This window comes from Dreissena polymorpha, chromosome 8 (genome assembly GCF_020536995.1).
Source record: "Dreissena polymorpha isolate Duluth1 chromosome 8, UMN_Dpol_1.0, whole genome shotgun sequence".
In the NCBI taxonomy this organism is placed as follows: Eukaryota; Metazoa; Mollusca; class Bivalvia; order Myida; family Dreissenidae; genus Dreissena; species Dreissena polymorpha.
This window is the reverse complement of record NC_068362.1, coordinates 94,043,167-94,060,355: the sequence shown is the minus strand read 5'-3', so window position 1 is coordinate 94,060,355 and position 17,189 is coordinate 94,043,167. Positions and strand designations below refer to the sequence as shown.

General features: G+C 37.8%; 1 protein-coding gene across 1 annotated transcript in view; it reads right to left on the bottom strand.

The window, feature by feature from the left end:
• Positions 1 to 17,189, bottom strand: part of LOC127840904 (myoferlin-like) — a 141,386-nt gene that overhangs the window by 28,851 nt on the left and 95,346 nt on the right. The window contains 7 exon segments of the mRNA XM_052369363.1: positions 1,066 to 1,143; positions 1,543 to 1,616; positions 1,985 to 2,153; positions 8,469 to 8,630; positions 9,041 to 9,139; positions 14,951 to 15,100; positions 16,837 to 17,096. Coding sequence (XP_052225323.1) covers positions 1,066 to 1,143; positions 1,543 to 1,616; positions 1,985 to 2,153; positions 8,469 to 8,630; positions 9,041 to 9,139; positions 14,951 to 15,100; positions 16,837 to 17,096 — 992 coding nt within the window.

Here is a 17,189-nt window from a genome sequence, read left to right as displayed (position 1 = left end):
TAAAAACAGATTATTTTTTTGGAATGTAAGTAAGGAAAGACATATACTATGTAGAGCTTGACATTTACTTTTAAATCTACTTGTCTAGTTAAACAAGCTAGGCCATACAATTTCACTTGTCCTCACCAAACAATTGACTTGTCCTGAGTTTATATTTTTAATTAACTATGTCAGTTTTCAGTAATTTAAACAAGATGCGTTTGTGAAACACAGTGTCCCCCTATAAAATGTTTGACCTTGAAGGATGACCTTGACCTTGACCCTTCACCACTCAAATTGTGCAGCTCCATGAGATACACATGCATTTCAAATATAAAATTGCTAGCTTCAATATTGCAGAAGTGACATTACATGAGCAATTTTGACCCATATATTTGACCTTGAAGTATGACCTTGACCTTTCACCACTCAAAATGTGCAGCTTCATGAGATACACATGCATGCCAAATATCAAGTTGCTATCTTCAATAATGCAAAAGTATTCATAAAATAAGCGATTTTGGCCACATATATTTGACCTCTGACCTTGAAGGATGACCTTGACCTTTCACCACTCAAAATGTGCAGCTCCATGAGATACACATGCATGCCAAATATCAAGTTGCTATCTTCAATATTGCAAAAGTATTCATAAAATAAGCGATTTTGGCCACATATATTTGACCTCTGACCTTGAAGGATGACCTTGACCTTTCACCACTCAAAATGTGCAGCTCCATGAGATACATATGCATGCCAAATATCAAGTTGCTATATTCAATATAGCAAAAGTTATTGCAAAATGTTAAAGTTGGCGCAAACCAACCAACCAACCAACAGACCAACCAACCAACAGACCAACAGACAGGGCAAAAACAATATGTCCCCCACTTCTATAGTGGGGGACATAAAAAATGTTATAGTAATATAGACAGACTAGCATAGTGTTTCGTTATGTTGTCTCTATGTAACAGCCGATATGCCCATATTTGGCTTTTAATAGGGAACGTTAATTCCAGAGATAAAATATAAAGCAGGAAGAGAGTTAGAAGGCGGCTAGAGGGCAGCTCTATATATCGATGATACCTCACGGGAAGGTTTAGTCAGTGGCCTGAGACTAGGAAGCTCTTCTTGGGGATATGAGTAATTAATACTGCCAAATATCTAAAATAAACACAGAAATATGCAATTATTAGTAGAGTGTGTGCTTGTTTACAAATAGCAGTGTATTGTAACTCGATGGAAAGATAACTAATTTAAAGAGTTGAGTGTAACCCTTTTGTAATAAAGATAACAACAGAGTGTAACCTTAAGGAATGATCACAAAGTAGTCTGCAACCCTGTTGCTAAAGATTACTGCCCACTATAAGCATTTCAGGAAAATGTGTGTTTTTTTGTGTGTTTTCAATGTTGTTTTTTGTTAATGATGTTCTTTTTGTTTTTGTTAAGCAATGTATGAGTAAAGAAGGGCAAGTATTAAGTTTGCCCCCTGACACTGACAGTGTAGAATCTGCTACAACTGCAGACATGCAAAGCTATGCTGAATAGCACATGCAAACCTACCTTGGGTTGGAGAGGCTGATCGGCGTCCACTGGCATGTCCACTACATGTTCCCCACCTGGGCCATTAACAATACCTGTAACAATCAGGGGCTGATGTACTGACCACAATGGGCCAATTTACAGACAAAAATCTGTTTTTTTGCTAATGTTCAGACAATTTCTAGATAAGCATAATTAATGTTGTATAAGAAATAAGTTTGAGTATCTCTTTGGGAAAAAAGTTTTTAATTCTGGTGCATTAAGTATTCCGGGCAACACTTTCTGCTTTAATAGAATTTTTTGTTCAAAGGAAGTCTTTTCTAAGCAAAAATTCAGTTTGGTCGGAAAATGTCGTCCCTGATTTGCCTGTGCAAACTACACAGGCTTATTTGGTAGGACACTTAAGGCACATGCATATGAACTCGTTTTCTCATTGCGGTGCTCTTTAATATTCTCCCGTTACCTCTACCCCCCTCATCTCTGTCGCCATCCCCCTGCATGACCGGATCAATGCGGAACTTTTCCAGTGACTTGAGCACGTGCAGTCCCACAATGGGCTTGCGACCAAACTGGCGATGGTCGCGTACACGGATGTTCATGGGCGGCATGTACAGCTCCTCCTTGGGCAGCATCTACAAGAGACAGGATGCAGTGGGATACAAACATATTAAATCATTTATATTAAAAATTGTGTCAGGATGATATTTCATCGTTTTTCAAAAAATGACATTTTTGTGGACTTTTTGTGGATTTCTTACTTGGGGGGAAAATACAAATTTACGTTGATCATTTTTGGATGTTTGTGTTAAATTTGTGGATTTGTCTTTTCTGTCAAAACTTATCAAAACAACGTTACTAAGAACCTCATTTTTCTTGTCCTCTCGGAATTCTTGTTGCACATGCCTTAGGGAAATATTTGCTGAATATACTACATAATTATCAAATTCAAGAGTTTTACATTTATTTATTTCATGCTTTCTGATTGTTTATAGAGAAACATCAGTTAATAAAAAATGATATTTCACTGTTTCAAACAGTGAAAAATAACAGTGAAAGTTATTGATAATTTTCATTGTGTGACTGGAACTATTTTTTGATATATTTGGTTTTCCCATTTTCCCCCAATGTTACCAAGGGCAATTACCCTGCATTAAATGTTTATAAAAACATACAGATAAGCTTCCCTTGAACATAATAAATGTAAGAACATTTCGGTGGGCCCTACGGGGAATTATATTGTAAGGAATGGCAAAAATACAAAAAATAAAAAGAAAATTTGTTGGTTTTTGTTGCGCTACTCGTGAAAATATCGTTTCCTATTATCACTAGTAAATTAAAATGGATTTTTTACCAAAGTCAACAAATATCCTCTATATATTTATGACAGAGATCCAAAAATTGAACTCATTTGAAAGCCCATTTCAAAAAAGGTCATGAAACCTATTTGGCCAGTACCATGCGAAAATAAGTGTTATGCCATATGCAGCCAGCATAGATCCAGTCCAGCCGGGACATTGGCACAGTCTGGTCAGAAGCTACCTTGCCTGGCTAGCAGGGTAGCTCCTTACCAGACTGCGTGAATATACAGGCTAGTCTAGAGATACTCTCTTTGCATATAGCATTAGAACCATTTGTGCATTAAATAGGTCAAACAATGTAATCATTTAGAAGTACAACAACACAAACATAAGACTGAGTATAATAACTAATGAAGCAGGAGTTTTTTGAATACATTATTAAAAGCTTAAACCAAGTAAGATGGGGACATTATTAATGCATATCGGTTAATAAAAAAAGCTCTTCTTTCTCTAAATGGATGAACACAAAAGTTCTCAAAAACTGTTTCATAATTATAATCATGCATAGAATTAATTTACACTAAATAACAGTAGTTAAACCACAATCAAAAGACAACCATAGTTATTTGAAATTTCATCCCTCTATTCTTAATTCTGAAACCCCATTCCCCTAACAACCTTGCATATATGTGGAATTCACAAAAAGCCAATTTTACAAATATACCAATACCAGATTTATTCAGCATATGCATGGATAGAAAATAGTGGTTGCCAATGCAGTCAGGGGCTAGTAGAATTTGGCCCATGCAACTCAATTTCAAAATGTGCGAGTAGGGCTTTTTTAAAGCTTGAAACAACAAGACTATTGCCAAGCAATATATGTTCCCGACTGGCTCCACAATTGCCTGAAATTCCACCATTGTCAGATTTTTTTTATATATTTTTTGTATATTTGTTGCCATAGCAACCATAATTTTTGACATAGGAACAAAATGAAATTATGTGCATAATGTCCGTATTGCCATCTATCCATGTTTCAAGTTTCAGGAAAAAATATTAAGAACTTTGAAAGTTATCACAGGATCCAGAAAAGTGTGACAGACAAACAGACAGACAGACAGACCCACAGAGCGAAAACCATAAGTCCCCTCCGGTGAAACCAGTATGGGACTAATAAGTCCAAACTAAACATTGAATACAAATTGGCAAAGAATGATACATTAAATTAATAATATGCATTTATCAAGGCTTAGACAATAAATTCAATTCAGACTCACAAGTAGAGAAAACTCAATACAAGAGGGCCAAGATGGCCCTAGTTCGCTCACCTGAGAGGAGTCGGTTCATTCAATCTTTACCAAACGTCAAACTTGACCTAGATATTGTCCAGACAAACATCCTGGTCAAGTTTCATCATTATTAAACCAAAACTCTGGCATATGGAGTGATTTTGTTTTTGTAAGATTTGACCTGGTGACCTATATTTTGAGTTGACCCCCCTTACCAAACATCAAACTTTGCTTACAAAAATAAATATTTAATAAATAATAAATGACCAAGATTCATAAAATCTGAAACAAAATTGTGACCTCTTTTACAAGGATTTTGAATAATATAATGAAAATTTGGACAATTTAAAGGCAATAATTATGGCATTAAATATGCGATATATATAAAATCAATCTTTTCACCAAATTTCATGATGATTGGGCAAAAAATGTGACTTCTAGAGTGTCCCCCCCCCCCATTTTCAAACTCAACTCTCATATCAAGGAAACAAATGTTCTGACCAAATTTCATGCAAATGTGACTTCTAGAGTGTTAACATGTTTTCACTATATACATATAGAGAAAAATGCCCCGCCCACTGGCTGCTATGTTTTTTCACTGATCTGGACCATTTTCAATTTTCATACTCGTCTGAGATATCAATAAAACCAATGTTTTGACCAACTTTCATGTCGATTGGACAAAAATTGTGACTTCTAGAGTGTTTATAAGGTTTCTCTATAACCAAATAAGGAAAACTGCCCCCCCCCCCTGGCAGCCATGTTATTCAACTGACCGGAACCATATTCGAACTCAACTCTCATATCAAGAAAACAAATGTTCTGACCAAATTTCATGAACATTGGGCAAAATTGTGACTTCTAGAGTGTTTACAAGGTTTCTCTATAGCCAAAGAAGGAAAACTGCCCCGCCCACTGGTAGCAATGTTTTTCAGCGGACCGGAACTACTTTTGAACTCAACCAACATATCATTAAGACAAACATTTTGACAAAGTTACATAAAGATTGGGCATGAAATGTGACTTCTACAGTGTTTACAAGTTTTTTCTTTTTTTTTACCTAGTGACCTAGTTTTTGACCCGGCACGACCCAGTTTTGAACTCGACCAAGATTTCATTGGGACAAAGTTTCTGACCAAGATTCATGAAGATCGGACAATAAATGTGGCCTCTAGAGTGTTTACAAACAAATGTGGACAGACGGACGATGGACAGACGACAGATAAAGACCGGTCACAAAAGCTCACCTGAGCAATCAGGTGAGCTAAAAAAAGACTGTCATGTCAGCAATATTGTTGTTCAATTATCTATTATTTTATTTCAAGAAAGTATAAGACACTTTTGACATGACATGTGCATAGTTTCAAGCTCTTTACTCTTAAGCTTTGCATTCAAAAATTAAAAGATGATTGACCATGAGGAACCAATTGTAAAAACAAAGTTTCTGTTTCTGATAATAGTCAACAAATAAGCCACCCACCACATCAAAGAAGTAGGAAGGTGAGGGGAACAAATAAGCCACCCACCACATCAAAGAAGTAGCTAGGAGAGGGGAACAAATAAGCCACCCACCACATCAAAGAAGTAGCTAGGCAAATAAGCCACCCACCACATCATTGAAGTAGATAGATGAGGGGAACAAATAAGCCACCCACCACATCAAAGAAGTAGCTAGGAGAGGGGAACAAATAAGCCACCCACCATATCAAAGCAGTAGGTAAGCGAGGGGAACAAATAAGCCACCCACCACATCAAAGAAGTAGGTAGGTGAGGGGAACAAATAAGCCACCCACCACATCAAAGAAGTAGCTAGGTGAGGGGAACAAATAAGCCACCCACCACATCAAAGAAGTAGCTAGGAGAGGGGAACAAATAAGCCACCCACCACATCACCGAAGTAGGTAGGTGAGGGGAACAAATAAGCCACCCACCACATCAAAGAAGTACCTAGGAGAGGGGAACAAATAAGCCAACCACCACATCAAAGAAGTAGCTAGGCAAATAAGACACCCACCACATCAAAGTAGTAGCTAGGCAAATAAGCTACCCACCACATCAAAGAAGTAGCTAGGAGAGGGGAACAAATAAGCCAGCCACCACATCAAAGAAGAAGCTGGGCAAATAAGCCAACCACCACATCAAAGAAGTAGCTAGGCAAACATGACACCCACCACATCAAAGTAGTAGCTAGGAGAGGGGAGCAAATAAGCAACCCACCACATCAAAGAAGTAGCTAGGCAAATAAGCCACCCACCACATCATAGAAGTAGATAGATGAGGAGAACAAATAAGACATCCACCACATCAAAGAAGTAGCTAGGCAAATAAGACAACCACCACATCAAAGAAGTAGCTAGGCAAATAAGCCACCCACCACATCAAAGTAGTAGCTAGGCAAATAAGACACCCACCACATCAAAGTAGTAGCTAGGAGAGGGGAACAAATAAGCCACCCGCCACATCAAAGAAGTAGCTAGGCAAATAAGACACCCACCACATCATAGAAGTAGATAGGAGAGGGGAACAAATAAGCCACTTACCACATCAAAGTAGTAGCTAGGAGAGGGGAACAAATAAGCCACCCACCACATCAAAGAAGTCGGTAGGTGAGGGGAACAAATAAGCCACCCACCACATCAAATTAGTAGCTAGGAGAGGGGAACAAATAAGCCACCCACCACATCAAAGTAGTAGCTAGGAGAGGGGAACAAATAAGCCACCCAACACATCAAAGAAGTAGCTAGGCAAATAAGACACCCACCACATCATAGAAGTAGATAGATGAGGGGAACAAATAAGACACCAACCACATCAAAGAAGTAGCTAGGCAAATAAGACACCCACCACATCAAAGTAGTAGCTTGGAGGGGGGAACAAATAAGAAACCCACCACATCAAAGAAGTAGCTAGGCAAATAAGACACCCACCAAATCAAAGTAGTAGCTAGGCAAATAAGCCACCCACCACATCAAAGAAGTAGCTAGAAGAGGGGAACAAATAAGCCACCCACCACATCAAAGAAGTAGCTAGGCAAATAAGACACCCACCTCATCAAAGTAGTAGCTAGGCAAATAAGCCACCCACCACATCAAAGAAGTAGCTAGGAGAGGGGAACAAATAAGCAACCCAACACATCAAAGAAGTAGCTGGGCAAATAAGCCACCCACCACATCAAAGAAGTAGCTAGGCAAATAAGACACCCACCACATCAAAAAAGTAGCTAGGCAAATAAGCCACACACCACATCAAAGAAGTAGCTAGGAGAGGGGAACAAATAAGCCACCCACCACATCAAAGAAGTAGCTAGGAGAGGGGAACAAATAAGCCACCCACCACACCAAAGAAGTAGCTAGGAGAGGGGAACAAATAAGCCACCCACCACATCAAAGAAGTCGGTAGGTGAGGGGAACAAATAAGCCACCCACCACATCAAATTAGTAGCAAGGAGAGGGGAACAAATAAGCCACCCACCACATCAAAGAAGTAGCTAGGCAAATAAGACACCCACCACATCATAGAAGTAGATAGATGAGGGGAACAAATAAGACACCCACCACATCAAAGAAGTAGCTAGGCAAATAAGACACCCACCACATCAAAGTAGTAGCTTGGAGTGGGGAACAAATAAGAAACCCACCACATCAAAGAAGTAGCTAGGCAAATAAGACACCCACCAAATCAAAGTAGTAGCTAGGCAAATAAGCCACCCACCACATCAAAGAAGTAGCTAGGAGGGGAACAAATAAGCCATCCACCACATCAAAGAAGTAGCTAGGCAAATAAGACACCCACCTCATCAAAGTAGTAGCTAGGCAAATAAGCCACCCACCACATCAAAGAAGTAGCTAGGAGAGGGGAACAAATAAGCAACCCACCACATCAAAGAAGTAGCTGGGCAAATAAGCCACCCACCACATCAAAGAAGTAGCTAGGCAAATAAGACACCCACCACATCAAAGAAGTAGCTAGGCAAATAAGCCACCCACCACATCAAAGAAGTAGCTAAGGGGAACAAATAAGTCACCCACCACATCAAAGAAGTAGCTAGGTTAGGGGAACAAATAAGCCACACACCACACCAAAGAAGTAGCTAGGAGAGGGGAACAAATAAGCCACCCACCACATTAAAGAAGTAGCTAGGCAAATAAGCCACCCACCACATCAAAGTAGAAGCTAGGTTAATAAGCCACCCACCACATCAAAGAAGTAGCTAGGAGAGGGAAACAAATAAGCCACCCACCACATCAAAGAAGTAGCTAGGCAAATAAGCCACCCACCACATCAAAGAAGTAGCTAGGAGAGGGAAACAAATAAGCCACCCACCACATCAAAGAAGTAGCTAGGCAAATAAGCCACCCACCACATCAAAGAAGTAGCTGGGTGAGGTGAAGTTGGGGTTCCTCTTGGTGCTCTTGATGACATCTGACTGCACGACATTACCGGACACCTCAAACTCGATACTAGGGGAGGTCACAGAGGACAGCTGGTAACTCTTCATGTTGCGCACGCCCCAGCATAACACCTGACATTCAACATACAATAAACTTTATATCATGTAATAAATGAAATGGAGAAATTCAGGGCTTATTCCAAGTCCTTGTAAAGTGGTCTTTTTGGCTCCTCTGTATGTAAAAAGATTATTTGCTAACTTGTTGAAAAATAAGTCGCACAATTTTCAAAATTGTTTAATAAATTGCTCGAAAAACTTTTTTAAATTGTGAAAAATTTAGTTGCAAACTTCTAAAAAATGTGCAAAACTGCCATTCTCTAAGAAGGAAATAAAAGCCATGAAATTTACTTACACATTTACACTAGGCAACAATTATAACACACCAAAGACTACCAGTAAAAATACTAAAGAAATAAGTCTCCATTATAACGTATTTTATTTTGCTCTTATTTCTGTTTACGTTAATGCCTGTGGCCTCATACCTCAATGGCAGTGCGCTGCATGACTGGTCTGATCCCATTAGGCACAGAGTACAGGCTGCCTCGCTTGGGGGGCATGAACGGCAGGTCCTTACCACTCATCTGCAATGGAAATGGTACGGTTGCTGAGTTAGGGCCTCACACTTTTCTTGTTCATGGAATATTTTGTTAACAGGAAGACTCTTCAAAATGGAATTTCATTATATGCAGAAAAAGAGATCCCAGATAAGCCTGTGCTGACACACATGCATAAAGCCCAAATTTGCAATGTACTACACCTTAGTCTAAAAAGAAAAACAAGAGGCCCCAGAGGGCCCTGGGTCTCTCACCTGAGAAACTAAGATGGAAAGAAACAAAGATTAAAACTCTTCTGCCAATATTTTAAATTATTGGTATGACAAGACTGACTTTAAAAATAAGGTGTTCCAAAGTATTCACACTAGGCCTATATTGAAAATTACCCCACCCACTCAGGGTTGACATTATTAACCGATTGTTGATCAAATTCATTGGTTAAAATCGCCAGAAAATCGGTTGTTTTTCCCTAATCTTTAAACTTGCGATCGGAAGTTTTGATCATGCAAACCGATAAAACTTGACGAGGAATAACCATACTATAGTAGAGGGACGCCCGGTCATTCTATCAGTCCATTAACTCCGCCTAAGAGCTACTGTTTTCAATGAATTTCTCAGCTAGTGGCCAATATTGATTTTTCCAGCAGTCAATCAAATTCTTCTTGGAAAGCACGTCAACCAATCAGCCCTCAGGTAGCCGAATACACGCCGACCCCACGTGAAATTGTATCAAATAGCTGTACATTTCACAGATTATTATTTACCGTATCTCAACGAATGTTGCACTGTAGAGCGTAATTAATTAGTTTTTTTAGTTACAGAAAAGGTTTCCAATTATTAAAAAATGCTCTTCAATTTTCTACCAAAATAAAAGATATAAGCGACCTCTGCGCTAAGAAGTTGTTATTCAGCATCTAAATATTAAAGTCCACGCTTTCCCCGAGGAAGAATGACATGATGTTATACATGAAGTCTAACTTTGGCATGATTTTCATCTGTACATGAAAAACACAAGAAATGCGTCTCTGTTTCTAGAATTTTCAGAATTTTCCATGAATAATGAAATCTTAAAATGATTTCGGATAACACATTTAATGATACGCATTTGAAAATACTTCAATTAAATAATGCATTTTGTTAAACAAATGGTCATAACACATAATGTAATAAGTAGGTAAATAACTTGTTTTGAGATTGCCAAACTATGCATACATATAGGTCTACATGCATGAATGACCTGACAAGTTATATCACGATCCGGAATGAAAAGTACTCGGTAAAATTTAAAGAAAGGCGCGTTTTTATTCTCAGAAATTCACTTTCTCAAACTTTTCTGAAAAAAGGTACCGTACATGTAACAGTTTAGATTGAGTGGTTTATTTGTCGTAATTACTAAATATAAACGGTTCTCAATGCTCTCAAATCGCGTCACGTGATTCACGAATGTTCAATGGGAATTCCCCAATCCCACAATTCAATTTGAATATGCACTTGCATTAAATGGCGGACGACATTCATCGTCAAAATTGGGCGTAATTTGGTTTTGAAAAAGAAATCTTAATAATACTGGATTATCGGGTAATGGATAGAATTGGAACATGCAAAGATCTATCAATATAATATGTTTTTACATTTTACAGTATACTAAAAATGTGAAAATCTTAAACTTTTCTTGTCTTTTAAGACCTCATTTTAACTTTTTGTGCTCTGAGAATAGCAGTATTTTGTCCCTAAAATGTCTAGATTTTGTTTTTCGGTCAGGGGGCTTCGCCCACCTGACCTCCCTACCAGCGCCTTGCCCTGGACCTACAAGGGGGCCTAGGTGGCCCCCTTGACCCCCGGCCAAATCGGTTACTTTTCCAAAATAATCCTTTGTTTACAATCATGACAACCCTGCCACTCTGGCGGCCATGTTTTTAATACCCAGATTTAAATAAAATATATATATAAGAAAAATGCTTCTTACATACATATAGAGAAAACTGCCCCATCCACTGGTGGCCATGTTTTTCCAATGATCAAAACCATTTTCAAACTCATCCGACATATCAATAAAACCAATGTTTTGACCAAGTTTTATGATGATTGGCAAAAAATATGACTTTTAGAGTGTTCACAACATTTTTTACTATATGAATATAAGGAAAATGACCCCCTCCCCCCTGGCAGTCATGTTACAAGATGGATCAAAACCATTTTTGAACTCAACAGTCCTATCCAGAAAAAAAAAAATAACAAAAAAAATGTTCTGACCAAATGACATGAAGATTGGGCAAAAAATGTGTCTTCTAGACTGTTCACATGTTTTCACTTCTTACATATAGAGAAAACTGCCCAACCCCTTGGCGGCCATGTTTTTCCACTGATCACAACCATTTTCAAACTCGTTCGATATATCAACATAACCAATCTTTTGACCAAATTTCATGATGATAAGGCAAAAAACGTGACTTCTAGTGTTCACAAGCTTTTTTACTATATAAAAAGACCCCCCTGGCGGCCACGTGTTTTTTTACAGATCAAAACCATTTTCAAACTCAACCGTCGTATCCAGGAAACAAATGTTCTGACCGAATTTCATTTAGATTAGAAATAAAATGTGACTTCTAGACTGTTCACATGTTTTCACTATATACACATAGAGAAAACTGCCCATCCCCTGGTGGCCATGTTTTTTTTATATTGATCACGACCATTTTCGCACATGTCCAAGATATCCACAAAACCAATGTTTTGACCATATTTCATGATGATAAGGCAAAAAATTTGACTTCTGAGTGTTCCCAACCTTTTTTTACTATGTAAATATATGGACAATGATACCCCCCCCCCTGGCTGCCATGTTTTTTTACCGATCCGAACCACAGGAGGGAAGCCCATATTTTTATTTTTTTATTTTTTTTATATATGCTATAAAGGAAAAAGGAGTGCAACTTCATTTGCTGAAAAACTACACCATCTTTACTGTAAACCATGTAACTCGAACAATTTTTAACGAATCAACTACACACCGGTTGTTTTCGAATGCTTATAAAATAATTTATCAGGAAAAATTAACATCAGTACCATTGATCCAGCAGAATTTCGATACCAGCCCTAAAAAGTTGACCCATTTCCAAAATCGTGTTTGGTCAGACAACGTAGTGTCCCCATAGAGATTTTCCATGTTGATCACTTAAAAGAGCTAAAACTCAATAACCAAGTCATTTAACGGTTGATAAACAGCACCTGTATGCACTTTAAACATTTTTTCAATCAGTTACAATACCCATTGTTATCGAAAAAGTATGGTAAACACCATATTAGCGCGTCTTTCGATCCGCGAGTACAAAATCAAAAACAGAAAAATTATATTTTGAATCTGGGAAACCCTTTGATGATGTCAGAGATTTTGTAAACCCAAAATACGATTGGTCGATTTTCATCAATTTCTCACTCACCTTTTTACGGAGATCCTCGGGAAATTCCGCCTAATCAATAAAAAGAACGCATGCAAACACATTGCTTTATTGAATGACGTAAGAGAATTCCCACACTTCCTTCACAAATTAAACCTACTTGGTTGTTTACTTACATATCGGAGTGAAAAACACTTTTGATGGTGTGCAAATGACTATAACATGTATTGTTATCGATTCTTTATTGTTTATCGAACGGGAAATAACCGTTTCAATGACGAACAGTCATGTAATCTTTGTGTTTCTGCTGTTTCAAACGTTTGGAAAATTAAGCTTTATTGGACACACTGTTTTCCATGAGTGTCAACTTCCGAGGGCTGGTATCGAAATACTGCTGGATCAATGGTACTGATGTTAATTTTTCCTGATAAATTATTTTATTAGCTTTCAAAAAACAACCGGAGTGTAGTTGATTTGTTAATTTTTTTTCGAGTTACATGGTTTACAGTAAAGATGGTGTAGTTTTTCGGCAAATGAAGTTGCACTCCTTTTTACTATTATAGCATATATATATATAAATAAAGAGCTGCGCCATGAGCGCATGATACGCCCGTCGTTCGCCAATGAAGTAGTAAGGTAATAAATAACCCTTTGAATCATTTTTTTACTTCAGTTTATTTGTATATGAATACATGGTTTATTTTATAAGTACATGAGCATGGAGCGCCGTCTCCTTGACATTCAACAAAGTCCCATAACTGTGGAACAACAATTCAGAATTCCGTCAAAAACGAAAGGGGATCAGGGTTTATCAATATTAAGATTGTGTTGAAATTTGAAAAAAATCCATCGAAGGATATTTGAGCTACGGTAGGACATTCAATGAAATAACGAAATTTTGACGAACAAAGTCCCATAACTCTGGAACGACAATTCAGAATTCCGTCAAAAACGAAAGGGGATCAGGGTTTATCAATATTAAGATTGTGTTGAAATTTGAAAAAAATCCATCGAAGGATATTTGAGCTACAGTAGGACATTCAATGAAATCACGAAATTTTGACGAACAAAGTTCCATAACTCTGGAACGACAATTCAGAATTCCGTCAAAAACGAAAGGGGATCAGGGTTTATCAATATTAAGATTGTGTTGAAATTTGAAAAAAATCCATCGAAGGATATTTGAGCTTCAGTAGGACATTCAATGAAATCACGAAATTTTGACGAACAAAGTCCCATAACTCTGAAACGACAATTCAGAATTCCGTCAAAAACGAAAGGGGATCAGGGTTTATCAATATTAAGATTGTGTTGAAATTTGAAAAAAATCCATCGAAGGATATTTGAGCTACAGTAGGACATTCAATGAAATCACGAAATTTTGACGAACAAAGTCCCATAACTCTGGAACGACAATTCAGAATTCCGTCAAAAACGAAAGGGGATCAGGGTTTATCAATATTAAGATTGTGTTAAAATTTGAAGAAAATCTGTCAAAGGATATTTGACGTAGCGTACGACATTAACAGACGGACGGACGGACGGACAGACGGACGCGGGGTATACCATAATACGTCCCGTCATAGACGGGCGTATAAAAAAAAAATAATACTATGGGCTTCCCTCCTGTGATCCAAACCATTTTCAAACACAACTATCGTATCAAAGAAGCAAATGTTCTGACCAAATTTAATGAAGATTTGGCAAAAAATGTGTCTTCTAGACTGTTCACATGTTTTCACTATATACATATAGAGAAAACTGCCCCACCCACTGGTGGCCATGTTTTTCCACCAATCATGACCATTTTCAAACTCGTCCGAGATATCTATAAAATCGATGTTAAGATAAAATTTCATGATGATTAGGCAAAAAATTTGATTTCTAGGCCCGTATTCACCAACCGATTCTTAGACTTAAGAATAAAGAATAGACTTAGAACCAAGAAAAATGTGTTCAGTGTTTGAATATATACAGGCCTCCACTGGTGATTATTTCATTAACAAAATGTTCTATATGAAGAATAATATATATATAAGGAAAATGACCCCCCCCCCCTTCCGGCCATGTTTTTTTACCGATAAGTGAACTCAAATACTCAAAACTATTTGAGTTCACTTATAATGATGTGATTCCAACAAAAAATTAACATACTACTGTTTAAGAGACATATAAACAGCTATAAAACCTTATAAAAGAACAATTCTTAACAATTTACCACTCAAATACGCATTTGACCCGTTTGCAGTCCCATAGATTCATGTATTAAAGTCATCATTTCCAACCCTTAGATACTAATAAGCAGCAAACAGCATTAAACCTGAACAGACGGCAAGTTCCTCACAGATTATTCTGGTGTAATGATGTTTGCATTTAGACATTTTAACTTTGCTTTTGAGCAGTAGAAGGATTTAACAGACACATCAACTCCACAACTCACAAGGAAGAGTTCAAATGCTGCTAGGAGTTCTCCCCCCTGATCCTTGCCACGGGTGATCTCGTACCACTGGAGGACCGGTGACCGCGCATCACTTGGGTCCAGCTTCACCATCGGGTGCGCTCTGGCGCGCCCCAGAAACTCTGGCTCACCCTGCGAAAACATAATTTTTCACTAAATCTCTTGAAACATTCTTATTAATTCTCTGTGCAGTTTTGTTCGTAAAAGTCGTTTTAAGTGCACCTGAAGATGGCTTTAATATTGTTTCAATTTAGAATGACTTTGTAAAATTCTCAATTAAAGGTTTTAAAACAAAAACAACAAATATAAATCGAAACATAACGTCCATCTTTCAATTCAGCATGATAAATTTAACCTTAGTTAATATTGAAAACACGTTCATTCTCAAGTACAGTAGATTTCGCTTAATTGAATAGCCCATTTGTCACGTCCAAATATTCAATTATCTGGAGTATTCAATTATACGGAATCTGTTATATTTCCAATGTTATCACTAACCGGGTGTAATCCTCCTGGAAATTGTGCTTTTCATGCATAATCAAAACATCGTTTCAACACATAAAGCGTTTAAAAAAAAAGTTAATATTGGAATTAAATATTGAATCCATTATAAATAAAATATAAATGTTTTGTTGAATTCCCAAATGAGAATACAAATTTTGTAATCCAAAACACACTTTCTAGCTTTAAATTAAATGTCCACATGTATTTCCTTTGCCCCCAACAAAAAGCTAGGCAGCAATTTACTATGTCATACGATGCGTGTAATGATTTTTCCCATTTTCATTTTATTGCTTACCCAACGCTTACACTAGCAACATTTATTGCTCATGTATTATCCTGGTAAAAAGCGCGCGAAAATAAGCATGGGTGTATAAACACTGTCAAAGGAAAACTTTGTAGGGAGGAGAATGCTGTATCTTTGACATTTCGCTCTTTAAGGTAGTTTAGTATTGAAACAGATAGTGTACTGTGTACTGATTTACCGGAAAATCAGGTCAATACTTGATTTAATTTTGGTTATTGTGAAAACATGAGCAGCAGTGTTAAGACTGCGATGTTTTGACAAATGTGTGCGTTTGCGATTGTTCGACATCATGTTTAGATATGATTTACTGTGACGCAGTTGTGTAGGTTTATAAACACGAACTGAGAATATAGTGTAACATTCCATCACCTATTGCAAACTGTTGAGCAAGACACGTCAACAGTTTGTTTCTAATCAGCAACACACTCTTTAAATGTTTCTAAGCGACAACAAACTGTTGAAGTGTGTTACTCGACAGTTTGCATTCGAAAGTTTGCACCTGACTGCACACCGGAGACTCCAGTGTTTGCATTGTACTTGCTTGCATACTACACCTGTTAGTCACGTGAGGCTTGACAGACGCTGTAAACATGCATGGTGTGAAATGAAAACAAAGACAGTGGATTGAGCGTGTCTGTCAAAATTGTCGATACGATGCATATCCTTGGAGATTTGTGACATTCTTTGCTGGATTATAGTGTGGATTATAGTGTGCAATAGACAATTGGCTATTCAATTAACTGAAATCCGCCTTATTTGCTATCAGAATATGTGGAGATTTTTCAACGGGAAGAGATGCAAATGGTTTGGTTTTTTCAATTTCTATTCAATTAACCGAAATATTTGATTATCCGATATTCAAATAAGTGGAATCTACTGTATTTGTTAGCAAAAACAAAAATAACAACAAAATCCATTTCAAATGTAAGTCAAAACAACACAATTTTCCCAATCAAATGGGCCCTGGCCCCATTCAAAAACATGGGGAAAAAAACACACACTCTTATGTCATACAAACAGCAAGACAACCATAAAAACAGAGACTAATCAATGAGCTTACAAAAGTGTCGTGGTCAAAGAGCTCTATGTAGATATCTGGGGGCTGAGCCTCAATATTTCTGGGGTCACCATGGATCTCAATCTCTCCAAAGATCAGGGTCTGGTCCCAAGTGGGGCACAGGCTCTTCTTGATGTTTTCTGTGCGCTGGGACTGCGTGAGGAATGAGACGTGGGCGTACGGGTCTGATGTGCCACTGTCGTCCATCGCCAAGATGTCCCGAGCCTGGTAGATGTATGCCCGCAACTGGTATTTGTAGCTCTCTGGAACATGCAAATAATAAATGAGTGCATTCTGGAAAAACCTAGCTTAGTGCATGTGAGTAAAGTGTTATCCCAGATAAGCCTGTGGAGTCT